We start from the raw sequence: 27019 nt of genomic DNA, 5'->3' as shown, positions 1-27019 counted from the left end.
GGTACAGTCCAAAATCATGTCAGTTAACAACCAGAACAGGCATCACAAAGTTGATTACTGCAATTATTCAATTAGGATGATGACACCCCTTAACCACATACGCGGTATTCTTCCAGTGTCCCATCCTGTCTCTCAGGCACACATTGCATCACTTCTCATTAATGCCAAAGCACTTTCCTTTCTTATTGTAGCTGCTCAGAGTTAATGGCTCTGTCCCAATTCCAGGGCTACAGCCTTATAAAGCTGCATTCTGAAAGCTGCGCCAACAAGGCATCAGATGCCATTTTCAAGGCTCCTTCAAATGCAGTCTAGGAATGCATCCTTCTTGTCTGTGAAGGATCCACCCGATCGATCCATCACAGCCCAAGATTCGTTGCATAGATCTTTAGAAGGATGCAGCCTAGACAGGCTACCCGAATGTGTCCTTCGAAGGATGTAGCCCATGAATTGGGACGCAGATAAAAAATGTCTTGAAAATGCAATAACTGCAAAGAAACACTCTGCTAAATTGCAATAAATAGCACTATAATTATTACTTTAAAGAATTAAATAATAAGCAATTACATAGCTGATCTGAATGCATAGTAGGCAAACTCACCAGCACCACCATGTTCTTGCTGGTAACACTGTTAGGAGTCCAGCAAGGTCTCTCTTTAGCAACCTAATAAAATATGATTTAACGATATGGATCCAAGGAAAAAGGCAACATTGAGGGCTCCGCTTGGTGGAGATGTCATGCCTGTGTTTACTCACAGGGAGCAGTCATATCACAGGCAGTAACTATGCTGGGACCAACCATAATACCCTGATATGCAATGCAATAGCTTATTGCTAAATCCCCACAGAGTGGCTAATATCTGAGATTTTCGCGGCTTGTGTGTCACGTATAGGTCTGACACCACTTATGGACAGCAAACACAGTGAGTTTGACTGGGTGAATACTACATTTTATTATTCAACACCTAAAATGCCTGTGGAGAACCCCCTTATGTATTACCAAAACTGGCAATACTGTTAAAATGGTGTTGAGGGTGTTAGCCTACCCTTTGGAATGATAGCTAAGAAATAGTGCCGGCCTGGGCATAGAGATGAGAGGCCACGCACCATGGATGCAAGCTGCTGTGCTTCTGCTGTGTTACTGGCTTCCCAAAGCCTGTGCAGTCTGCTGGAGCACTGATGTTACTGTCTGTGCTTCATGCCAGAATAAAGTACTAAAGCTAAAGCCTGTGCAGTATGCTAGGCTAAAATGCTAACATTGGAGTCTGTGCTATTTGCCAGAATAAAGTGCTAAGGCTATGACCTGTCCTGTCTGGTAAGCTAAAGATGTAAAGCCAGGCCCTATACCTTCTGCTATGCTAAAGTACTAAAGTCCGGCCCTGATTAAAGGTTACTGGTGTGAAATACTGTTAATGGGACTTGGGTGTCTCCTGGATCTGCTTAATCTGCTTGGCTCCTCTCAGAGTCTGGCCATTTGGCGTCCCCTTGTGTCATGGCTGCACCACGGCTGGTTGGGATGCACAGGCGCAGATGGCTGGTAGCCAGTTAAATATTACACAAAGTAAGCTTTATTACTGCACTTCATTTTCATGCCCACAAGACAGTAAGTACTCTAGTGTGAATCAGAAAGACACATTCTCCGTGAAGCCAGCTCCTCCAGGCTAGACGCTGACCAGTGCGAGTCCATGTGAGATTGACACCTGAGACTTTGCTGAGTTATTGAAGGTTAGAGTGTCCTCCTGATGGCGGGACGAGATGTGGATGCTATACTCACAGAGAGAGTGCTGGTCCTCTGAGAGAGAGCCCGCGACTGCACTGTGGATTTCTTCACCTCTGTCATCTGTGGAGTTAGGTCCTGCATCACATACCACATCACTGGTTCACAGATCACACCCAGTGTTACACCATTTTCACCCAAAAAGCATCTCACTTGCGCTAATCTGGCCTCAAACACTACTTCACAGCGACCACAGTAATATCATTACACAGCGGCTTGATCAATCAAGCATAAGCCTGTGATCTTAGTTAAAAGCTCATTCATTTGTTTTTTGTTTTCTCCAGCTGTGTCACACAACAGCAGAGGATAATAAAATGGTTTCCCTTTTTTAGAAGAGCTTGGTCTGCATACTGGAATAAGCCCCCTACCTAGATTCATGATTGGATATTATCATTTTAACACTCTCCTGGTCATTGTGTACTACCAAAAACGATTCATTTAATGGGTATATGGTCAATAATATTTTATTACCAGCAGATTTAGTTTGGCATCTTAATGTAGTTCATAATGGGGAAAAGAGTAAAATATAGATCCTATTCATCACATTTTGTAAGATGTTGTTACATCAAATACGTAATAAAGCATATTCAACATTAATTTCAATCAGATTTCTTAATAATTATCCCAATCTAATTTAAACAGAGAAAGAAAACAAAGAGAAAACTAATAACAGCCTTTGTAACTTTATAAATAATTTACTTTATAATAAAATATAAAAATGTAAAAATGTGTAATCAGTAGTTTTCATATCCTATTTGGAGAAGAAAGAAGATATGTATCATAAGCACGGACACAGATATAGCACATTATTACACAAATGAAAGTTAAACAATGACATTAATTTTCAGATGTTTGCACAAGAGCATTAAACCAAAGTAAATTGCACAATTTGAGAATTAGCTTCATGAACCGGAAACGCTGGTGTAGCTGTGGTATGCACTGTTAGAAATGCAGAGGTTACTGGTGTGGTAGTTGATGACAAACTGGAGTTAGTTTTGCTGTCATGTTAGAGGTACAGCTGTGGTAGGACCATTAGAGACACTGGGGTTACTGGTACAGCTGTGGTAGGAGCATTAGAGACACTGGGGTTACTGGTACAGCTGTGGTAGGACCATTAGAGACACTGAGGTTACTGGTACAGCTGTGGTAGGACCATTAGAGACACTGGGATTACTGGTACAACAGGGTAGGACCATTAGAGACACTGGGGTTACTGGTACAGCTGTAGTAGGTCCAATAGAGACACTGGGGTTACTGGTACAGCTTTAGTAGGTCCAATAGAGACACTGGGGTTACTGGTACAGCTGTGGTAGGGGCATTAGAGACACTGATATTACTGGTACAGCTGTGGTAGGACCATTAGAGACACTGGGGTTACTGGTACAGCTGTGGTAGGACCATTAGAGACACTGGGGTTACTGGTACAGCTGTGGTAGGACCATTAAAGACACTGAGGTTACTGGTACAGCTGTGGTAGGACCATTAGAGACACTGGGGTTACTGGTACAGCTGTGGTAGGAGCATTAAAGACACTGAGGTTACTGGTACAGCTGTGGTAGGAGCATTAGAGACACTGGGGTTACTGGTACAGCTGTGGTAGGACCATTAGAGACACTGAGGTTACTGGTACAGCTGTGGTAGGGGCATTAGAGACACTGGGGTTACTGGTACAGCTGTGGTAGGACCATTAGAGACACTGAGGTTACTGGTACAGCTGTGGTAGGAGCATTAGAGACACTGGGGCTACTGGCTCTTCTCTCACAGCCCACCTGCTCTGGCCTCCCTGCCCCCCTGTCCATCAGAGGGCTCTGGCCTCCAGGAGCCCCATTCAGGGCAAGTGGAGGCAAATCCGGGGGGCAAATGTAGTGAATACCCTCATCAAACTTCTTCTTGCCCAGGTTTCCAAAGGTGGGGAAGCCAAGCTTCTTGGGCTGAAATCGACATCATTACCATCCATTCACTGTTAATTCTTAATATTTTATTTTGTAGTAGCATTGCAGCTTTAAAGTGTTTACACTTCGCACTTATTTTTACAGCTGGATATGCAATATATACAGATGTACAGATATCTGGATATGCAGATAAACAATACTATGCACAGTGGTACAACAGAAAAACTGGTAATCATCTACATGTGATCTATTATCATTTCTAAATTAATCCCAGTCTGCTCGTTAATCACCACCACCTACACACTGCCTCAAAAACAACAGGTTGCACATGCAGCTGTGGTCTTTCTCATTCCCAGTTTCCCAGAAGCCATTCACTTCTCTCAGCGTGAAGGGCGACATCTACGTGCTCTGGAGCCATGTGTGAAGATTCGCCAGTCCCAGCATGCTTTGCAGCTACTTACAGACTGTTCTTTCCTTAGAGGGAGACGGAATCTCTCCCAGCATGCCCCAGGATGGAGGCTCCTACCCGCACTTTGGTGGTGGCAGTGAGGGGTGTGTGGCCAGGGCCCTGCAGAAAGTCCTGTTTCTGGCGCTGGGCGTGGGGTCCCACGAGGCTGGCGAAGCTGGTGGCCAGGTGGCGCCGCAGCAGGGTCTTCTGGGGGGGAATGTTAAGCAGTGCTGCGAGCGTGTCGGAATTAAACTGCGGCTCCAAGACCTGGGGACACAGCAGGTCACGGGCAGCGTTACAGACTGGGTGAGTCCCGGCGAGACTGGGGCAGCATTACAGTTGGGGTGTCACCCAGTGAGATCCAAGTAGCGTTAGAGCCTGGGCGTGACCCGGTGAGACCTGGGCAGTGTTACAGCCATGGCGTGACCCAGCGAGACCCAGGTGGCGTTACAGTCTGGGCGTGACCCGGTGAGACCTGGGCAGTGTTACAGCCATGGCGTGACCCAGCGAGACCCAGGTGGCGTTACAGTCTGGGCGTGACACAGTGAGAACCGGGCGGCTACATCCTCACTGCGGCTCATTACATCTCAATGAATTTGATAACCAGCATTTTCCTGACTGTTTACAGAACAGGTTACTCACAATGAGGCCTCCATGTACTCCACTGCCCCGCAGGTTGGGTGCATACTCTGCCAGGTCCACTGTTCGCAGCCACTCCATCACGCGGTGGTTGGACCACTGCACCACCTCTGATGGATGAGTCTGTGTCTGCACAGGAGAGACGCCGACACACAGGTGAGTCGCACAGGCACACACAAAGGCACCCCGGTGAGTCACGGGTATGGCTGTCTCTCCACGGACCTCGTCGCTGGGACGACGCTTCAGGCAGTGGGGGTCGAACGTGTTGGCGTGCAGCACGCGGATGGCCCATCGAATGCTGTGGTGGTGCAGCTGACTGGCGACTTTCAGGAACAGCAGGTCATTCTGGGATTACAGTGATCAGGAGTCATGTTTCTATGGTAACAAGGTGGGGGATAAAATTCTAGGCGATGCAGGCACGAGCGATCCAGGTGCGTCTTACCACAGTTAAGTACTGCAGCATCCTGCCGTCCACTTTCGCCTCGCTAAACTGGTCCTTGTACTGCGGTAAGCCAATGTCATCCAGCCAGCCTATGAGGGTCAGTCAGCAGGGGGTCTCGATCACTACCCTCCTGGGAATATTGCTGATGGATGCCTAATGAGGCTTTAAGAGCAAGTGATACATACGTGTTACCCATGTGTGGTCCAGCGCTGATGACCTCCCGGCCGCCGGGTTGCTGAGGGACAGGAGGGCCAGCTGCAGCTTTTTCCTGTGTAGGGGATGTTTGAGACCCATCTCCTACAACAGACGCAACACGCTCATTCACTTGTTGACATCACTCACTCACTCAGACGTACAGAGTGACTCGAACAGATGGGCAAGTGTACATATTCACTCAAATATCCAACACACATTGTCACATAGTGAATAGGACACACAGACTCTGCACACATGCATCGCGTCATGCACTATTATTAACGCCCCCACACTCGAGGCTGAAACACAGACTCGCTCTCGGTGTCACACCTTCTCCAGGTCATGGGGGGTAGCAGAAAGGAGTGTTTGGCCACTCTTGACCCAGTGACTGGCCATGGTTCGGTACTGGCCCAGACCCACGTCGTCCAACCATTTCGACACCTGCTCCGGACTCCACTGAGCGAAGGGCGCATCCTTGACCCTGGCAGTTGCGGGAAAGGTGAGAACTCAAAACACCTGGTGCAGATCCCACATGGACTGGACCATCGCAGGGGGGCAGGAGGGGGACATACTGGTCGGAATTGAGAGTGACGCTGCTGCCAAGCAGCCTCGGGCCGGCTGTGGCACGCAGCCCCCCCCTGCGAAAGGGGGCCGGCTCTGGGTCCTCACTGGGCAGAGTGCCGGACTGTGTCCTACGGATCCTGGAGGAAAACCAGCAGGCAGGTTAGGTGAGGCAGGCCTCTCCGTGCTGGCGGCAGGCCTGCTCTGCGCAGTCACCTTCCCCAAAGCCGCTTCAAGCTGGAGGAGTAATCCACGGGAGACTGCCACCCCGAGTCAAGTCCAGAGGTCACGGATGCGAGGTCAGAGGTTATGTTGCCCAATTTCTTACCTGTAGAGCAAAAATGCAACAGACTACACATGCATGTGTTTGATCATTTTACAGAATAAAATGTGTGTAGGAGGCTAACTCACGGCTCATGTTCCGCTCCTTCGTGCTCGGGGCTGAGGAGAGGCTCTCCACCCCCCCTCCGGGGTACTCAGGTGGACACAGTCGCCCAGGGAGGGTCTGACACTTGTGGCCGTCTGCCTGGTGACTCTGTGAAAAAAGACAGCAACGGACATGGTGACAGCCGGTCTGTCAAAGTAGCAAAAAACATTTAATAGGAAAGGAATTAAAATAAACACTTAATAACACTTAATAAAACAGGATGATAAAATAGCAAAATGAATTGGAGTAACTTTGCAGGCATTTATGACAGCTGGAGCAGTGAAGACACTATTCAGCTTTGTTTGTTATTGGTCAGCATGCTGTGACATAAATCAGTACCTCCGTTGAGAGGACCGGCTGTATTGGCTCTCCTGCCATGTGCTGTGGGGGTCAGGGGTCAAGCAGGGGTCAGGGACAGAGAGAGGGCGTGATTAGTGGGACACAGGGATAAGACACAAGAGGCGCATGCATCTACACAGTCAGACATTTAGATTTGCACCCCCCCCCCCCACATTAATAGAAGGTAGCTGGGGACTGTCAATAACAAAGGAAGAACCTAAAGGTTAAATCAGCCCGTTTCAGTTATTATGGACCTCTGTGAGAATTCATTAGGCTGCCCCCAGAACTCAACATGACGAGACGGCAGGGGGATGTGACAAGCCAAAATCTGTATCTAACCGGATCTAACCGGATCCATTGTGTGCATCACACTATTTTCACCACAGGAAAGCAAATATTTTTGAGATGCTGGAAGCACCACCATGATGCAGACACTGTTCCCTGATGCTGTTATCTCTCTCTTCATGTTCTGTTACTGTAAAACAATGAACCCATACATGCTACTAAACAAACATGAACACCAGGATGGAACGTCACCCATAACCACTGTAAACATCACTGAACTTTTATGAGACATTTTCCATCTCATTCATTCATCAGAAGACTTTGCTTCCCAAAGAATCCAATATCCCATTGCACTGGACATGCAGAACAGTGTTTACAGATACAATGAAGTTGTCTTGATGATTCGGCACAAAGCTTAACTATTCGGATACTTGTTTCCTCTGGGATTAAAAAAAAAAACACTTTAAAAAGCACATTAGTAAAAACATGTGAGGAAGGTGTGACTCAGTAGGTTAGGACTCTGTGCCCGTACCGGAAGGTTGCTGGTTCAAATCCTGTGATCAGCCGATTGATTCTACAGTTAAAGTGTCAGCTACATATGTAAAAGAAATACAAGTGTAGATCCAACAGACAACGAAAGAAAAACAAACTGGCCTAACCTTCTGTGAAGATCCGCTCTGAAGTTTATCCAAACTACTGGACAATATCCTTGGTTGTACCCTGACAAGTAAAAGCAAATAAATCAGAAGGCCCAACAAAATCAGTTGTTCAGGAACATCTGCAGATATCTCTCAACCACACCAATAAGAAGGTCTCCTGTACTGCAGTGACTTCAGCTGTATTTACCATCGTACGCAGTTCTGGAGGCTGACCTTGCCAGGGGACACTGGAGAGCTCCTGCGTTTGGGACAGAGCACTGGATCAACACCAGCTAACTGGCAGAGAACACACAGCACAGGGGGAACATGTGCCTTACGGCGTGTGTCAGGTTATCGATGTGTTTACCTGGAGCCCAGATCCTGCTCCTCTTGTGGGTAGGGAAGTCGGCTAGATGAAGAGGTGCTGGAGGGCCTCTGGTGGGAATAAGGGAATCAAGTAAACCATAGCACACCATGAACGGATTATGCGGATCACAGTATGGGTCGGGCGACTCATGTGTGGTGCCGTATGGACTGAACGGAGCAGCAGCTCCTACCTCAGCGGGGAGGACCCATGTCCCTCGGGTTCCACTTAGATCCTCTTCACTGCTTCCAGTCACAGTGCTGTCACCTTGCCCTTCGGAAGCCAGTGAAGGTCATTAATTACAGTGAATCAAAGTATGCAATCATTACTGTGCAGACATATGGCAATATGTATGTATGTATATATATATATATATTATATATATATATATACTTTTTTTTTATTATAATTTTTTTTGATGCATGGGAGTGGTGTGTGGCTCAGCAGATTAGGTGCAATGCCTGTGATCGAAAGGTTGCCAGTACCCAAGACTCAGTACAGTAATTTTATAGCTGGGCCCTTGAGCAAGACCCCTAATTGCTCCAGTGACAAGATCATCAAGAAATATCATTGCCATATCCCAAACCATATTTTTGATGCAGTACCGGCCAAAGCAGAGGGACTCACTTTGGGTAAGATCCACCACCATGTTCTTGCCGTACGTCCGGAGCAGTGCAGTGAGTTCCTCTATGAAGCGGTCCTGTGACAGGACACAGCAGACTTGCTTTCTCCTGCTCTGTCGCTTTAAATACCATGGTTTCCACAGGAAGGCTAATGAACCTCACATTTGGGCTAATGAGGGGATTTTTGAGACGGCAGACATTTACTTATTTAAATCCATTGGCTGGAAAGCCGTAAAATGAAGAAAATGGCAGCAACAAAAGGGTGAAATCCTCAGTGGGTGCCAGTAAGCATGGCAGCAGCTGTAGGCTGTGGTTGGGGGTGTGGTCATGTTTGGGGGTGTGGCTGTGGTTGGGAGGGTGGCCATGTTTGGGGGTGTGGCTGTGGTTGGGGGTGTGGTCATGTTTGGGGGTGTGGCTGTGGTTGGGGGTGGGGCCATGTTTGGGGGTGTGGCTGTGGTTGGGAGGGTGGCCATGTTTGGGGGTGTGGCTGTGGTTGGGAGGGTGGCCATGTTTGGGGGTGTGACTGTGGTTGGGGGTGGGGCCACGTTTGGGGTGTGGTCATGTTTGGGGGTGTGGCTGTGGTTGGGGCTCAGGTTGGGAGGGTGGCCATGTTTGGGGGTGTGGCCACGTTTGGGGGTGTGGCTGTGGTTGGGAGGGTGGTCATGTTTGGGGGTGTGACTATGGTTCGGAAGGTGGCCATGTTTGGGGGTGTGACTGTGGTTGGGAAGGAGGCCATGTTTGGGGGTGTGGCTGTGGTTGGGGGTGTGGTCATGTTTGGGGGTGTGACTGTGGTTGGGAAGGAGGCCATGTTTGGGGGTGTGGCTGTGGTTGGGGGTGTGGTCATGTTTGGGGGTGTGACTGTGGTTGGGAAGGAGGCCATGTTTGGGGGTGTGGCTGTGGTTGGGGGTGTGGCTGTGGTTGGGGCCACGTTTGGGGTGTGGTCATGTTTGCGGGTGTGGCTGTGGTTGGGGGTATGACCATGTTTAGGGGTGTGGCTCAGGTTGGGAGGGTGGCCATGTTTGGGGGTGTGGCCACGTTTGGGGGTGTGGCTGTGGTTGGGAGGGTGGCCATGTTTGGGGGTGTGACTATGGTTCGGAAGGTGGCCATGTTTGGGGGTGTGACTGTGGTTGGGGGTGTGGTCATGTTTGGGGGTGTGACTGTGTTTGGGAAGGAGGCCATGTTTGGGGGTGTGGCTGTGGTTGGGGGTGTGGTCATGTTTGGGGGTGTGACTGTGGTTGGGAAGGAGGCCATGTTTGGGGGTGTGGCTGTGGTTGGGAGGGTGGTCATGTTTGGGGGTGTGACTGTGGTTGGGGGTGTGGTCATGTTTGGGGGTGTGACTGTGGTTGGGAAGGAGGCCATGTTTGGGGGTGTGGCTGTGGTTGGGGGTGTGGTCATGTTTGGGGGTGTGACTGTGGTTGGGAAGGAGGCCATGTTTGGGGGTGTGGCTGTGGTTGGGAGGGTGGTCATGTTTGGGGGTGTGGCTGTGGTTGGGAGGGTGGTCATGTTTGGGGGTGTGACTATGGTTCAGAAGGTGGCCATGTTTGGGGGTGTGGCTGTGGTTGGGGGTGTGGTCATGTTTGGGGGTGTGACTATGGTTGGGAAGGAGGCTGTGGTTGGGGGTGTGGTCATGTTTGGGGGTGTGACTATGGTTCGGAAGGTGGCCATGTTTGGGGGTGTGGCTGTGGTTGGGAGGGTGGTCATGTTTGGGGGTGTGACTATGGTTCGGAAGGTGGCCATGTTTGGGGGTGTGACTGTGGTTGGGAAGGAGGCCATGTTTGGGGGTGTGGCTGTGGTTGGGGGTGTGGTCATGTTTGGGGGTGTGACTGTGGTTGGGAAGGAGGCCATGTTTGGGGGTGTGGCTGTGGTTGGGGGTGGGGCCACGTTTGGGGTGTGGCTGTGGTTGGGAGGGTGGCCATGTTTGGGGGTGTGGCTGTGGTTGGGAGGGTGGCCATGTTTGGGGGTGTGACTATGGTTCGGAAGGTGGCCATGTTTGGGGGTGTGACTGTGGTTGGGGGTGTGGTCATGTTTGGGGGTGTGACTGTGGTTGGGAAGGAGGCCATGTTTGGGGGTGTGGCTGTGGTTGGGGGTGTGGTCATGTTTGGGGGTGTGACTGTGGTTGGGGGTGTGGTCATGTTTGGGGGTGTGACTGTGGTTGGGAAGGAGGCCATGTTTGGGGGTGTGGCTGTGGTTGGGGGTGTGGTCATGTTTGGGGGTGTGACTGTGGTTGGGAAGGAGGCCATGTTTGGGGGTGTGGCTGTGGTTGGGAGGGTGGTCATGTTTGGGGGTGTGGCTGTGGTTGGGAGGGTGGTCATGTTTGGGGGTGTGACTATGGTTCAGAAGGTGGCCATGTTTGGGGGTGTGGCTGTGGTTGGGGGTGTGGTCATGTTTGGGGGTGTGGCTGTGGTTGGGGGTGTGGTCATGTTTGGGGGTGTGACTATGGTTCGGAAGGTGGCCATGTTTGGGGGTGTGGCTGTGGTTGGGGATGTGACTATGGTTGGGAAGGAGGCCATGTTTGGGGGTGTGGCTGTGGTTGGGGGTGTAGCTATGAATGAACAGAGATCTGTGTTCTCAGCCAATCACTTTCTGAGGGATAGTTCGACATACCTTTTTGTCATTTGCAGCTAACAGCGCCTCCATTCCTATTTTCAGCCTTTCAAATTCCTCATCTAAAAACAGAAGTCTGTTAATTAATGTTAATGCTACAGCTTGTATAGGGCAGTATGCTAACTGTACCTGCTCAGTGCTAGCTAGGATGCTAGCATGACTCCATAAAGGAGGAATGAGGCTCAAAAAGGAATAGACCCATAAAATACTGTTGAGAGGTGGTGGGGGGAGCGCTAGCTGTTGATTTGGAGAGGGGGGGGGTTGGGTTATATCATACACCTTCTATGGTACAGTATATCTATCGCAATACTTATCTAGTGATAATGGCATGAAAATATAATTGGAAGCTGGACCATTTACTACTCTGTGATAACTGTACCTACTCTATGCTCACTCTTCTTACTCTATGATAACTGTACCTACTCTATGCTCACTCTTCCTACTCTATGATAACTGTACCTACTCTATGCTCACTGTTCCTACTCTATGATAACTGTACCTACTCTATGCTCACTCTTCCTACTCTATGATAACTGTACCTACTCTAGGCTCACTGTTCCTACTCTATGATAACTGTACCTACTCTATGCTCACTCTTCCTACTCTATGATAACTGTACCTACTCTATGCTCACTCTTCCTACTCTATGATAACTGTACCTACTCTAGGCTCACTGTTCCTACTCTATGATAACTGTACCTACTCTATGCTCACTCTTCCTACTCTACGATAACTGTACCTACTCTAATCTCTCTTCCTACTCTACGATAACTGTACTTACTCTATGCTTGTGTGTCTGAAGATCATCCTCCAACTTAGGGAACAAGGTCATGTGTGTGTCGATTTGGAGTGGGGTTGCTAGGGTCAGACTGGATAATGAGTTCCTTGGAAACCAGGCTGGGGTTTGAGAACAGCCTAGTGCACAGATTATGGACCCTTAGCCGATACCTGTTCCCTTAGCCTTTGAAGACCAGCTAGCCCTGCACAGAAGTTGGCTCTGCAGGCTCTCTATCTCCACTTCCTTGGCAGCTAGCAGCTGCTGCAGCCTGCTGACCTCCGCCTGTGAAGCAACTCAGTGTCACTCAAGCCACTACAGTTGTGATTACAGTGTTTTGATTTACTGTAATTACTCCCTGTATTCAGTTGTAATTACAGCTCTTACATTTAGTAAACCCACTGGATTCTCCACTGCCATAGAGGGTAAATAAAGGGAATGTATGTATCAGAACATTAGCAGAGTCCCAAAGAAACTAAACCAGTTACAGTGGGACGGGTGCTTAGCGAGGTACCTTGGGGAATTGGTCAGATTCTGGGGATGGCCTGGGGTATGTTCTCCAGTGAGCACGTCATGCAACCTCATTTTCAAAAAGTGTGTTTCTGATGTGAGAGCATGTTGAAGGGAGAAGTGAGTGGCTGATGTCTGTTGACCGTTTGGTCGTTGGGAAGCCTCTGTGGTTAATGCTTGTTGACTGTGTTATTTGTTTTAAGCGTCAGTAAGCGATGTTTGTTGACTGTGGTATCAGGCTGAAGTCGCGTGGGAGATGTTTATTGTGGAGTCTCCAAGATCCTGTATTCAAAGATACTCAGAGTAAAATGCATGACTACTTTGCCTCATTCATTACTGAGGCACCAGAGATTGAGGAAAAAGTCACTGTGTCACGGGTGTATTGGGTAATACAACGAAGATCTGAGCACGGCAAGATCCATGACAGCGGGCTTTCGACAGGGCTGGGGGGGAGGATTACAGGAAAACACAGGACAGGTGGAGGCTGCAGAGGGCATCTCTCAGGCCCAGAAATGCAGCTTCTCTGCCTGCATGAGACTGACCCTCAGCGCTAGGCTAGAGCAGGGCTATTGGTGACCACTGACAGATACAGGGAGAGTGGGAGGCAGAGAGCCAGGGGAGTGACTCAGACCGGCTAGGCCCGAGGACCCAGGCTGGATCCGACTCACGACAAGCCATGAGATGGAATGCAGGGCAATCCAGAAAACATGAATTACAGTACATTGAGTCACTATGGTCTGAATGCTGGACTGATGCGTTTAACGAAAGCAGCAGATTCAAGATCATTTTTAGTTTAGATGAGATACAGACAAATACCTGCAGAGCGAATTACGTGTGAAGACAAACCAAGGGCCTTAGATGAGAAGCTCAGGCTCTTCCTACCTTTGTTGCCCATAACTTTCTTTCACACTGGGATTTCTCAGCCTCCAGCTCCTCCACCTTGTCCTTCAAAAGCTGCAGCTGCTGCTGTAAGACCTACGAACATGAAAGAGCAACAGCGATACATGATATTACCACATAATAGGCATAGTTTAGAAGAAGTTTCTTCACCATTAAATAATACAATTTGAGACAAACGGTCCTTTGGTAAAAACAGATTCGCCAAATTTTTATTTCTATTGAATTTGTATAAAAAGGGGGTCTTTTCTTGGTAACCTGTGGTCTTGGCTTTCTGTGCAGTGGAGTCTTTGCTCTGTATAATGAGGACTACCCACTGGTTTCTGTAGATTTCCCTGGGGCCTTTGCCATCTAAGCTGTGTTCTCAATGATATTTCCTGCCAAAGCTGTTTAAGTCCCAGTGGCTTTGCATTTCTAAGCTGTAGAGCTTGTTGTGATCCTTGATGTGTGAGGGCCTGTGGAGATGCCAGAGGTGCTTACAATCCACAGTGCTCCCTAAATTCTTCATGGCTAGCTGTCCTGATGAAGGATAAAACCCCCCATCCTGAAGTGTGCTGCTCTGTAAGACAGCATCATGTCCATTGTTGGGTGGCATTTTGGCAGTTGACTGGCATCCTGTCCAGGATTTACCCAGCCCTGTGATGGACTGGCATACCGTCCAGGGTGTACCCAAGCCAGTTTAACTCTAACCCGCACAGAGCCTAACCCTAAGACCATATGCCCAGCCCCGCAGTGGCTCTGTACCTTGGCATTGTGCTGCTTGCTGTCACTGCCCCTCTGCTCCTCCTCCATACCCTCCAACTTCAGCTTCAGGAAGGAGACCTCCTCCATCAGGTCCAACTTCTGTGACTCAAGCAATGTCCAACTGTGCAGCTCCTGTGGATGTATACACACACACACACACGCACAAACACATGCACAGACCTGCACTCATATCTTTGTGGGGACCGTCCATTCATTTCTAGGGGCAAAACCCTAATTCCAGCAATACAACCTTAACCCATCCCTAACCCTAACCATACGTAACCAAATACAACAAAATACAAGACTGATGTAACATAATTTAATCTGATATATGGACTGTTTTGCTAGTGAGTAGAACTGGACAAAGAGAAATATTAATAATTTAATATTGACATTGCATGTTATGCACATGCAATTCTCACATGCAATTCAACAAAATGAGTGCGGAGGAGAAAAGCAAACAAGAACTGGTCACTAAAAGCCATATGACATCTGCTGTATGAAAATACAGCAGTTTCCATATATCCTGGAGTCGCCATAAGAAAATAAATGGGATTTTTTTTTAGGAGTTTTTTGGGAATTTTATCACAGTGATCTTTGAATGTCGCTTTTCTCGTATCTTTTTGCTTCGCTTTCCTCCGCTCGCCAGGGGAACCAAGGCGTGACATCCCTAAAGAGGAGGCCTTACCTGCTGCAGCATCTTCTCGGTGGAGGTGAGCTTGTTCTGGTGCTCATCCAGGCTGCTTTCCAAGTCCCTGATCTTCTCTCCTTGGGCCTCCACCTGGTCTGTGAGGACGCTGACCTGCAGGGGCATAAGGTCATGCTCACCTGCATCTTCTGCAGAGCAACACTGGCTCACGCCTCGACACAACAGGGAAAAATAAACCTCCAAATAAGGTAAACAGCTCCAACAGGTATAAGGTATAGGGGAGAGTCTCTAAAGTGGATCACGCTGTCCTCGACCCTCTGGGACCTCTGCAGCGGATTACGCTGTCCTCGACCGAGCCTAAGTGTCCGTGAGTCTCTAACTGTCCCGTTTCCCCCCGTTCAAATCTGCATTTCCACCTGTCTGCAAACATTCTTGGCTCTGATTATTGATGCCTCCCGAAGGGACTGTATGAAGCCATTAAGATTCTTATGGGATGTATGATGTTAGCAATTATCTTCTGCTGGATACAGTCTCACACTAATACCGGCTCCCATTCCTAAAGCTCTCTCACACACACACACACACACACATATATATTGGCATGCCTATCTAACCGCGGACCTTCCAGTCATTTCTATGGGAAAAACCCTAATCCCAATCACAACATCCCTAACCCCTGCCCAGCCCTAACCTTAACCGTAATTAACCAAACCAAATACAAGACTTCTGCCATTTTAGTTTTTGATTGCAGTCACAGATTTTTATAGAAAAGAGTTTCTGGAAACTCAGACTGGAAAAATGTCCCCACAAGGTAATGCATTCATCCCCCCCCCACACACAGAAACACACACACACAAATGCCTGCACTTACCTGGAGGACCAGGGATGCTCGGTCGCTCTCGAGGTGCTCCAGCCACTCCTGACACGTCTCGCCGGAGACGGGGGGGCCGAGGTTCCCCTGCAGGGACACAAACAGGTGGCTGATGCTGGGGGAGGAAGGGGGGGGTGCATGAAAAACATGCTCTCAGCAGTGATTAACCTTCATTACCAACCTCTCCGGTCAGTATGATTTCATTTTGTTTCATGCTGGATGCTGTAACACGGTGTTAAAATAAAAACAGCATGAAATGTCACCAATCCAAGTTAAAGTGCGGAACTCTCCGTGAGACATGACTGCAACTTTTATCTACAAAGGGCCAGTTTACTGCTACAAGACAACCAACAAAGGGTGGAATTACTTCTCAGACACTTCATGCTTAAGCACTCGTAAAGGCAACACACCCACAGACACGCACACACAGTCCCAGCAAAGCCTGCTCAGAGACTTCCAGTCACAGAGAAGAAGTTTCAGTGCTTGACCATCTCAAGCAACTTCACATCATTAACACTCATAGAAAGTGCTTCTCTTGATCATTCCCGCAGCACTGGGCTTGTTGCTTTCTCAAACTGCAACTATTATGTCCAGCTAAGAGATAAAACATCAACACATTCAAGCTCTTAAAATGCTATCAGTTTTACTGAAGACTTTGCCCCTCATCTGATGCAGTCTGCCAAGCTCTCACTCATATCCTTCTTGTTTTGTTGACTATGCAACCCCTTGTTCTCCCAGACACACACGAGACAAGCAGCAATGCCATGTTCCTACCTCACACTTTGGACCTGAGGTGCTCCTACCTCAACTCACTGCACGTTCACTGAAACACCGCAGCTCACGGCCGCGGGACGACTATCCGCATGGAGCGGCCCTACGCTCACTCTTGGCGTGGGACTGGAATTCTTACTGGAACAGAAGATCTTTTGTCCTTGTGAGAATATCAACACATTCTGCTCTTTTCTAAGAGGGCAAGCAAAGTGTTCGAAAACAAAAAATAGTGTGGTGCTTACCTTGTGTAGCCAAGTATAATATTTCTGAAAGTCGTTGAGAGCGGCCATACTGAGAGCCTATTTTATAGCCGGAGCAGCTCAATATAGGTGGCGTTGCAGCAGAAAGCCATCTACACATTTTCTGTAACCACTTATCCTATTCAGGTTCTCGGAGGGTCCGGAGCCTGAGGCTATGCCGCATGGCAGGGAACAACCCAGGACGCAGTGCCATGCCATCCCATCCCGTCACACGGGGCAGTCACACATGCACACCTACAGGCAACCTGGCAGCTCCTGTTAATCTCAGCATGTTTTTGGACTGTGGGGGGAAGCCAGAGTGCCCAGACGGAACCCCAGAACGACTCGGGAGAACATGCAAACTCCACACACATGGAGCCATGGCAGAGACTCAAACCCTGGTCCCGGGGGTGTGAGGCGACAGTGCTAACAAATGCACCACCATACCACCCACAACAGGAAGCCACGCTACCTTATGCTTTTGTGAGGCTCGCTGCATAAACCACCCCCAGCCCCAGCCCCAGCCCAGGCAGAAGCTCCACAGCAGGCTAGGCAAGTCCAGCAGACCTGGAACACGAATCAGGCCACCCGGCCCTTCCTCTGCTGCCAGAAGGACATGAACACCCTCATTAGCACTGCCTGAAACTAGCTGCCCTTGTTAACTCAGACGGCTCTCGACTCCAGTCTGATGGCAGGAGTACAGCTGGAGAAGAACGCCGCACGTTCACGATCGCCTCAGAGACCTGCCACTCGGTGTCAACACAAGCTGGATCTCATTAGTGCAATTCCCGCAGATGCTGGAAACACCCTCAGTTCCCTCAGACCGGTGGACCAGCTGAAACTGTCCATGACCTAGAACGGGCTTATAGAACATCCTGAATGGCTGACGCTGCAGTATAGACATCCTCTGGAGCAGAGTATCATTTATAGATCGACCTACTGCAATTATTGCAGCGTCATCTGCTGTGAATGAGAGGACTGAAGATTGATCTTCTGTAGAAGAACACACTTTACATGGATGCTCTTTAGAAAGATGCACTCCAGAATATTCTTCTGCAGTGGGAGGAGTACAGAGGTGTAACATCAACCAGGAACACGCTACTGAGTGCTTCTCAGCTATTTTTCTGCATGGACATTTATTCCAGAGTCACTCAAGGCCAGGATTGAGGGGGGAGGAATGCACAAGCATTTTATGAGAAGAAACTCAACTAGGCTTCAAAATAAAAGTTCTGTTGTGTTCATATACTGCTGTTACTAATTCACCAAGACTGCCTTAAAGAGCTTATGATCTGTCATTACTCTCAGCCTGTATCCCATCAGCATCTCAGGTGTTCCTCTAGAGCAGGGGTACCAAATCTTATCCACAAAGGACTGCTGTGTACGCGGGTTTTCACTGCAACTCCCTAATTAGATTACTAATTAGAGGACTGATTGGCTGAAGAGTCCTCACACCTGGGTTTGAACAGCTGACCAACAGGTTATCCAAAAAACCTGCATACACACCGGCCCTTTGCGGGTAAGATTGGGTAGCCCTGCTCTAGAGCAGTTGAGGTGAAGTGCCTTCAGTGCTCTAGCCAAGGGGACACTTTGCTAGCCAATCAGGGCCAGCGACGCGCCCCCTGGTGGCCGCTGCTGTACTGCCGCTCACCGTGCACACCTGCAGCCACTCCTTGAGGGTACGAGCTGTGCTCTCGGGGACCTGCTTCCTTAAGGTGTCTCTTTGTTCCACGCTGGGCTGGGCCTCCAGGGCGAAGCTGAGCTCCTCGGCCAGTCGCAGCACCTCCGGCTGCCCCCCCAAGCCGCTGGAACCTGGGGGCGACACGGAAGGCGTGGGCCAGGGTCCGTCCAGAGGCAGAGGGCTGCTAGGGGCGCATAGCTGTTGCAGGGCTCAGGGATATTTATCTCTATCTAGCAGATGCTTTTAAGCAAAATGATGCACATTTTTAAGAAAGTGGGGACAGTCTGTTCCTGGAGCAATTCAGGCTTAAGGGCCCATTGGAGAAACCACTCTGCTGCTGCTGGGATTTGAACCAGCAACTTTCCAGTCGCAGGCACAGGGTCCTAATCCTCTGAGCTTTACACATTCCCGTGACTATAAGAGCATTTCTCAAAACAGTTCATGCATATTGCATGACAGTAAGGTTAGGCTACAAAAGGCCGAAACTCACCCAAAACAATCAATTCATGTCAAAAGCAAATAATTCTATGAATAAATTAGTTAGTGACACCAAAATGAAAAGTACAATCAGCATCGTTTTAACCATGAGCCAAGATGCTTAGATACATTGTCAGTCTGTCAGTGTCAGTCTGTCAGTGTCAGTCTATCAGTGTCAGTCTATCAGTGTCAGTCTGCTCCTGAGCTCCACGATTCTGAATAACAGTTGCTTCCCACTTTCTCATTGTCACTGACTGATTATTTTTCATTAGCAAACTGATACTTATTCATGTCAGAGAGACCAGTTTCAACATTGCAAGGCTCTGCATTACAGTATGTAAAGTTCTCTGGCAGGAGAAAGCACTCGCATGCACATGTAACTTCTTCAGATCTCAAGACACAGTATAACAGCAAAGAAAATAGTCACACAGAACCGTGTAACACAAAAATAGCAAAATTACAACAAAATCATGTACAGTGGGAATCATAAATACAGTAATGCCATATCACTGTAATTTATGAAAAAAACCCGTAAATCATTCTAAAATGTTTGGTGTTTTTGCATGTCATGGCTAATCACATAAAGTTTAGGGTGTAAAATTATTACAATGGGAAACTACAAACTATTTGGTCCAAAAACACTGAAGCAAAAGAAAATTCTGCCACATGATGACAATTGTACAAAAGCATTTGCATATTTGTACTAAAACATTTGGAAATTTGTGAGAAGCAATGAGAAATGATTATTATGGTGTGGGGATTATAGGCCTTGTTTTGCAGATGTTAATTGTCATTAGAGAAATGCTCCAACGCAATCGAGAAAAACTGTAATATGGGGACCTGTCTGCCCACGGGGGGGGGGGGGGGGGGCATATCAGTTATTAAACCGACAGGAAGATCCTCACCTGAGAAGTGAACAGAGGCACAGAGAGTTCTTGCACACACTGTATTAGGGACGCAGTACTTGCTTTTTATGCATACTTTTCAGGAATGTGTCAAACTGTAAAATGAGACAACACTGAGATACACTGTAACTGTGTTACTGTGAGGGCAGGGGGTGAATGGTGAAGTCACCCTGGGTTCTGTTCCTTCTGCATTTCAGAATGATTAACCAGCCCTAATTATAGCACATGTCATCACAGTGCACACTTCCAGCACAATGTCACACACAGGCGAGGTCTGGGAAACAGAAGCAGACGGAATGTACAGTGCTGCTGAGAAAGTAGCAGCTCGTAGCTGCCTAGAGAAATATGAAGAGAGGATGGAAGAGGGGCCATACATGGTGGCACCACTAGAGGGCGCTGTGCAAGAGCAGATGAACCAAAACTGTTAGCTTAGCTAGACCGTCAGTTCAGGGGACAAACTCTATCAGCTCCTTTTGAGATAATTATCATTATGTGAGCAAAGACGTTAATAACAGCTAATAATGAACTATTTTAGGTTTTCTCGATTGCTTTGGAGCATTTCTTAAATGACAATTAACATTTGCAAAACAACGAGTGTAATCCCAACACCATAATGTCACTTCTGCAGAGCAGAACATCATTTCTCATTGCTTCACACAAATTTCCAAATGTTTTAGTACATATATGCAAATGGTTTTGTACAATTGTCATCATTTGACACAATTTTCAGTTGCTCTAGTCTTGTTGGTCAAAATAGATTATGTAGTTTCCCACTGTAATAATTTTACACCCAAAACTATATATGTATGTGATCATCATTTTAGCCACCACATGGAAAACCATTAACCAAGCTTTCAAAATGATTTAAAAATGTATTTTGCTGTTTTTGTGTTACATGGTTCTGTGTAACTTTTTCTTTGCTTTTGTGTCTTGAGATCTGAAAAATGCATGAGTGCATTTTTTCAACAGTGAACTTTACATGCTCTAATATGGAGTCTTTGACAGGAATAAGTATCAGTTTCCTAAAAATGAAGGATCAGACAGTGACAGTGAGAAAGTGGAACCCAACTATCATTCAGAATATTGGAGCTCGGCAGTAGACTTACACTGACATTTTGCAGTATACTTACACTGAGATTTTGCAGTATACTTACAATGAGATTTTGCAGTATACTTAAACTGACATTTTGCAATATACTTACAATGAGATTTTGCAGTATACTTACACTGAGATTTTGCAGTATACTTACACTGACATTTTGCAGTATACTTACACTGAGATTTTGCCGTATACTTACACTGAGATTTTGACGGTGTATATCTAAGCACTTTGACTCTCATGGTTAAAGCGATGCTGATTGTACTGTTCATTTTGGTGGCACTGACTAATTCATTGGTGGAATTATTTGATTTTCGAGACATGAGTTAATCATTATGGGTAAGTTACAGGGTTTTGTTGCTAAACCACAGTGTTGTGCTGTGTGCATGAAGTGTGTTGAGAAATCCTCTTATAGTCTTGAGAATGTTAGGTATGTTTCATAAAATGTGCCAAAGCAATCGAGAAAAACTGTATTGTGACACCTATGAGTTAATTAGATGCACTCAGAGAAAAGGTATTCAGTTTTGACAGACTTAATTTGTAACAGTATTATTACAACTTGACCTTACTGGTTCTGTTTACTAAAACTACCCTGAGTACAGCTGTACTATTTCAATTTCTGCCTTTCTATTATTGAATATGAAGTATTTTTATTTGAGTAGATTCTGGCCTTCCCAGTTTTCTTGCTGGGCTTGGTCTCGTTTTTCTTAGGGCCTGGACAGCTGTCTGGGTGTCTTATCCACACGCCCAACCTTCAGTATCCCCCCCCGCGCCCAGTCACATGACTCTCTTTGTCCCAACGGACACCGATCTTACACATCTACTGAATCTTTTTTTTAAAATATGCAAGTAAGTACAGCTGGACTTTTTTTATTTATATGTACAGTATATGTCCTGCATGTATATGTCTGAAATGGCGTGTGACGGGCATTTTAGTTTAGATGATAAAAGTGGAGGAAGACAGAATTTATATTTGGACTGGCAAACAAATTATTAAACACATAAAGAGAACCTAAAACAACAAACAATAACAAAATACAATAACAACTTATCCCAGCAAAACATGATCCTCCTGGGACAACCAGACAACGTGATACTTGGCGATTGGGTGTTCTGCTCCTGACCAATCATAGAGGAGAGCTGGTATGACACAGATCAGCATCGTTACTTATTAATGACTGGACTCCGATTCCATGAGCAGTGCTTCAAATCCTGTGCTCAGCTGAGTAGCCCCATCACTGTTGGGCTCTTAACTCTGAAAAATGGTCCAGGGTTACTGGATGGAAGGCTGACCCTGCACTCAAACACCACGTTTCACTCTCACCTCTATAAAAAGCGAGCATGATGGAATATGTGAAAACTAAGGAATTCCTATGTACTTGTGCAAATGGCAAATAAAGCTTCATGTCACTCTCGCCCCCCCCCACCTGCGATGATGTCATCCATGCGCTCCAGGGCTGCTTCGAGCATGTGACTCGCCTGTGTCGCCATGACAGCTCCGCCTTTCTGGATCACCTGCAAAGCCGGTCAATACAACACAATCAGCAATAAAGCCATTGTAATAATCCCATAATACCATTTTATCCCCGGGACAGACAGTTAACTTGCAATTTTGCAGTACTGTTTTGTACCCGATGGTAATAATAACTCCACCTTACATACTTAAACTTTTTTCTTGGAGTAAGCCATTCCTTGATGACATAATCACTCGCTCGAGAGCTCACCTTCATTTTCACTAGTGTTAAACCAAGGCGGTGTTGAGTCGGCAGTATATCTGGAATGAATGTCACCATAAGCTGCACAGTAGCCTACCCCTAACCCTAACCCTAACCCTGACCCACCAGGATTACTGCCAACGGCAGCTATGCGAACAGCCCAGCTCTGCAGGATTAGAGCTGCGAAAGCCTGCAAAAAGGTATAGAGCAGCTCTGCCATGTTTGTGATCCCCACCATGGTTTTAAACTCTTCTCTGCATTTTTGCAGTTCTTTGCATCTCCGTACATTTTAAGGTTTCCTAGTTTGTCTCATGCTGCCGTTTTCTTCCCATTAAAGGCTGTTAAATCCCATAATCCCACATCTGAAGAGCATGCTTTCTATTGTAGGTATTGTCCATTGTGCAATGAGGCCACTTTGTCTATCTATCTGTATTTCAGAGCACTTATTCTGTAGAGGGCCTGGGGTTAGGGATCACTCTGGGTGGGATGCCAGTCAGTCACAGAGCATACACTCACAATCACACACAGGCAGGAATTTAGACAATCACAGGTGTGTGCAGCTGGTCAAGGCACACCAAAGCAAACCGGCGCTCTCTGTTCATACATATAATTGCACATATACCTTCTTTTAATAAATTTTTTATTTATATGTATTTATTTCCTTAACATTCTTTTTTCAGGATGTTCCGTTTGTGAATTTTGTTTTTTAAAATTTGTCTGCACTATGTATGCAGACAAATAGTTGTGAGCATTTGCACTTTTTTGTTTCACACGACATATTTGTTTGTACGCACCATGTTTGTCTGTGTGTACCTACCCTGCTGCTAGAGGTGTATCGTTCAGTTCAAGAAAACAAAAGTCCAGACCAAGATTTTGTTTCAGCCAATCAGCTGAGTATTCTGTGACTGTGGTGCTATATACTCAACTGGTTGGTTGAAACAAAATCCTGGTCTGGATTTTTACTTCCTGGACCTCAACTATCCACAGCCTACTGCTGTATGAGCCTGAATCTTATCTTATCTTATCTTATCTTATGACAGACCCGCACAGAGCACACCAACTCCACACAGGGGCTAGAAGTTACTCCCCTACCAATCCAGTATCATTCAGGTAATTTTTCCACACTACTTCTGATTGACACTAATTGCCCTAATTCTCCGTTCTCCTGAAAGTGCATCTAACTCGGCTCAGAGTAACTCAGTGTCAGGAACTGGGGGGAGAAACATGCTGGCTAATAAGCTGCCTGCTTCACAGACAGGGTCATCATACAAAAGGCAACTTTAATGAACAGCCGAAGGGTCACGGCGTAAATGGGCTCGATTATATAGCCCATGTATCTCCATGGAGTCACCATTCCTTCACAGACAATTAATTCCTAAGTAAAACAGGAGGATACTGTGTATTCACAGCGCCGGCCAGCAGAATGGAACCACCACTGCGCAGCACAGCGCAGCGCATGCAGTGTGCTCTGGATGGAGAGGGAACACACCCAGACACAGGCCAGGGTGAACAGAGGACGCCCAGACCTGTGAAATGCTGTCAGCTCCATGGCCACTCTGCAGGCAGGTCATGGGTCACGGGAGAATCCGACACACTTAGCAGGCCAGAAACAGTGAAGACACTGTCATTCTGCATTACCTGTCTATTAAAATCTCACCCAGTCTCCTATATTTATATATATAGCATATATGCATGTATTGTATATATTTACAGATATATAGGGATATAAACTGCACAAAAGCAGTACAGAATAAGATTTAAAATGTCTTACCTTTAAAATGATACCACGCACAGCAATACTGCGCAATATGAGAGCTGGGTGTCTGCAGAAAACAGAACAGTATCATTTTTAAAGCAATGGCCATTGGTCAGTTTTATAAAAATCTGTGACTGCAATCAAAAAACGAAAAACGCCAGATGTCGTGTATTTTGTTTGATTACTTATGGTTATGGTTCGGGCTGCGTAGTGGTGAAGGTTGTCTAGGTTTGGGTTTGGGTTATGCCCATAGAAGTGAATGGAGAGTCCCCTCAAAGATATAAAGATATAGTTACCTAATCTGTGTGTGTGTGTGTGTAAACAGAAGGCAGCATGTGCTCATACAGTGTACATAATGTATAGATGTAGTGATGATTGTGCACATGTAGTAGAGGATGTACAGTAAAAATAATTATGTAATTGCAGCGCTGAATGCGTAGATGCAGTGGAAAATGCATGCACGCAGTGGACACAGTGTAGGTGTCTTTTTCCACTGTCTCTCACACTGGCTGCGCTGTTTCCAGGCAGCCTGTGTCTTAGAGGGCAGCAGTTACAGGTGGAGGTGGAAACCAAGGAAACAGATTAAATTACCGACGTCCAGACAAAGGAGCTGCCTGACTGCACGCCCCATAGCTGCAGTGTGAGGTCCGGCACACGCCCGAGTCCGGCTCCCCCCGTAACCTATGATGGCAGCCCCACAATTTTCGCACCCTCAGATAGAATACAAGGCTTCCCTGATATTCTGCATCATTTTTCTAACTAACAAGTAACAACCAGAAAACCACTTCACCTAAAGAACCATTCAGACACACTATCTACAGGACATGAATGGAGTACAGGATACAGCTCACTGTGTTTTGTAGAAGAGCTACGTGCCGGACACTGACGACAGCTGGCACACCCAACAGCTTGTCCTTTGTAGGCTGATGAGCTAACAATCACTTGGTGTGTTTTGACTGCAGCCTTCTGGTGTATGATGTCATCACACAGACACACTGCAATTCCCTGTCCAGCATCGGCGCAGCCGGAGACGCCCAGCAGGAAGCAACAGTGCATCTCCACCCCATTTTTCAAAACGTCAACAAATACAACGCTGCAGCAGTTAGCCAAAGGTAGCTTGCTAAGAGGTTGACATCGTAACGGTCCTGGGACTCCGGTTCTCTTCATGCCAGAACCACACAGTCTTGCAAACAAACACTCAATTGCATGTCACTCCAACCTAGACCTCTACCAGACCATTTCATAATAAATTCTCCAGTCATTCACACTTTTTTGTAAAGGATTCATAAAAGTGTATGAGCCTGACTGTCAACCAACGCCGTAGCCATGGAATCAACATTGCGGGTGACCAAGACCGTAATTATAATATATATTGTGGGAACATTGTGAGTACATCTGAATACTGGGGAGAATGTGTTCCCCCGATATGTATTATAATTACGGCTTTGCTGCCAACACAGCTATATCTGAATAATTGAAGATGTATGAAGTTTCATTAGCCTGGGCTTTGATCCAATCACATCCTGAACTTTCTAAACTGTTGCTGTTTCACATGTGGTAAGTTTTACGGTCCATGAAACTGCAGCAGCGCTGTGATGCACAGTGAAATCGCCGCCTTTTTGGGGTCATAAAACTGAGCTAACCATGTAAAGAAAGGGCAAACAGAATGCCAACAAGGTAAAAACAAGACAGGAAAACAGCAGGGGTGTGTTCCACAAAACAAGACCTCAGTTAGCTGGGTTAACTTAAGACAGAAGTCATGAAAGTCCAATTGGAATGCTCCTTACTTAAACTCTTCTTGGACAATCACGACTTCTATCTTAAGTTAACCCAGCTAACTGAGAAATCTTGCTTTGTGGAACACCCCAAAGGTTCATAAGTACAGTAGTTGCAAGACTAGTAAACAGCAGAGGTCCACGGGCTGTAAGAAGAACCACCACACAACCCAGCAGCAGATTTACTGAAAATCACTAATTTCCCAGTTCTGATTCATAGTGCAATGTTTAAAATAAAATCAGAGAATATAGAGCTCAAAACAGAAAATATACTTACAACTCGGTCTTTGAATGACTATAAACGGCCTACTGACCAATCATATTAAATCCACCTTCTAGTTCATCCTTATGTAAACGGCATGTTACGTATCGAATGTGATGTATCTGGTTAACTTTCCGTAATCAGGACATCCCACAATATCATGAGACATCAGTAACCAGGGAATATTAATGCCTTAAGTATCGCAGCTCATTTTTCCAGCTGGTCATTAGAGTTTTCTTCTAAACTAGGAAATATGGCATTGTGAAGTATTTATGACACATGTAATGAGTACTCGTAAAAAAGTTTAGCCATAATTAAACAGCGCTCACTTTATACCATCAGAAAATGAAACCGCAATAAATAATGCAAACCAAAATAATTTCAACGCTACCTCCACATATTGCAAAAAAAGTGGACTTAAGTGCACAAAATGTTAATTATACATATGTACTTGCTTGTCCTTACCTTACTTTGTGAAATACTTATTCGCTGTGTCACTCTTGTATTTCATTTTTAATAACGAGCACGGTTTGCGTGAGGCTTCCCGTCCTCTGCACTTTGGCTGGTGGTCCCGGAGCGCTCAGTTCCGACGCCGGCGGCCGCATGATCGCCGCTGTCCGGCCGCTCGGTGTCCCGCACCGCGCTCATACAGCAACGCCTTTCAT

The 27019-nt window shown here is 46.8% G+C and overlaps 1 protein-coding gene across 13 annotated transcripts in view; it reads right to left on the bottom strand.

Moving 5' to 3' along the window:
* LOC111858133 (liprin-beta-2-like) overlaps positions 1 to 27019 on the bottom strand; it is a 27907-nt gene extending 888 nt beyond the window's left edge. The window contains exons 1-28 of one of the 13 annotated variants that reach the window (XM_023839590.2): positions 26820 to 27019; positions 24333 to 24384; positions 22274 to 22361; positions 18336 to 18496; positions 15678 to 15764; positions 14846 to 14959; positions 14158 to 14289; positions 13399 to 13491; positions 12180 to 12291; positions 11232 to 11293; positions 8632 to 8704; positions 8198 to 8277; positions 8008 to 8075; positions 7849 to 7899; positions 7662 to 7722; positions 6718 to 6759; positions 6363 to 6486; positions 6168 to 6279; positions 5963 to 6091; positions 5721 to 5871; positions 5381 to 5492; positions 5196 to 5284; positions 4976 to 5098; positions 4757 to 4882; positions 4193 to 4381; positions 3544 to 3705; positions 1772 to 1852; positions 599 to 661 (exon numbers count right to left, since the gene is read on the bottom strand). In XM_023839590.2, the coding sequence (XP_023695358.2) occupies positions 599 to 661; positions 1772 to 1852; positions 3544 to 3705; positions 4193 to 4381; positions 4757 to 4882; positions 4976 to 5098; positions 5196 to 5284; positions 5381 to 5492; positions 5721 to 5871; positions 5963 to 6091; positions 6168 to 6279; positions 6363 to 6486; positions 6718 to 6759; positions 7662 to 7722; positions 7849 to 7899; positions 8008 to 8075; positions 8198 to 8277; positions 8632 to 8704; positions 11232 to 11293; positions 12180 to 12291; positions 13399 to 13491; positions 14158 to 14289; positions 14846 to 14959; positions 15678 to 15764; positions 18336 to 18496; positions 22274 to 22337 (2661 nt within the window). In that variant the 5' untranslated portion in view covers positions 22338 to 22361; positions 24333 to 24384; positions 26820 to 27019. Of the gene's footprint in view, positions 1 to 598; positions 662 to 1771; positions 1853 to 3543; positions 3706 to 4127; positions 4382 to 4756; positions 5099 to 5195; positions 5285 to 5380; positions 5493 to 5720; positions 5872 to 5962; positions 6092 to 6167; positions 6280 to 6362; positions 6487 to 6717; positions 6760 to 7661; positions 7723 to 7848; positions 7900 to 8007; positions 8076 to 8197; positions 8278 to 8631; positions 8705 to 11231; positions 11294 to 12179; positions 12292 to 13398; positions 13492 to 14157; positions 14290 to 14845; positions 14960 to 15677; positions 15793 to 16451; positions 17221 to 18335; positions 18497 to 22273; positions 22372 to 24332; positions 24385 to 26369; positions 26724 to 26819 lie in introns of those variants that run through there. The other 12 variants (XM_023839594.2, XM_072698442.1, XM_072698447.1 and 9 more) reach the window with 12 other exon arrangements.

The sequence above is a fragment of the Paramormyrops kingsleyae genome, chromosome 13, assembly GCF_048594095.1.
Source record: "Paramormyrops kingsleyae isolate MSU_618 chromosome 13, PKINGS_0.4, whole genome shotgun sequence".
NCBI classification, from domain to species: domain Eukaryota; kingdom Metazoa; phylum Chordata; class Actinopteri; order Osteoglossiformes; family Mormyridae; genus Paramormyrops; species Paramormyrops kingsleyae.
Note: the sequence above shows the minus strand (reverse complement) of the source record. Positions and strands in the feature narration are given on the sequence as shown.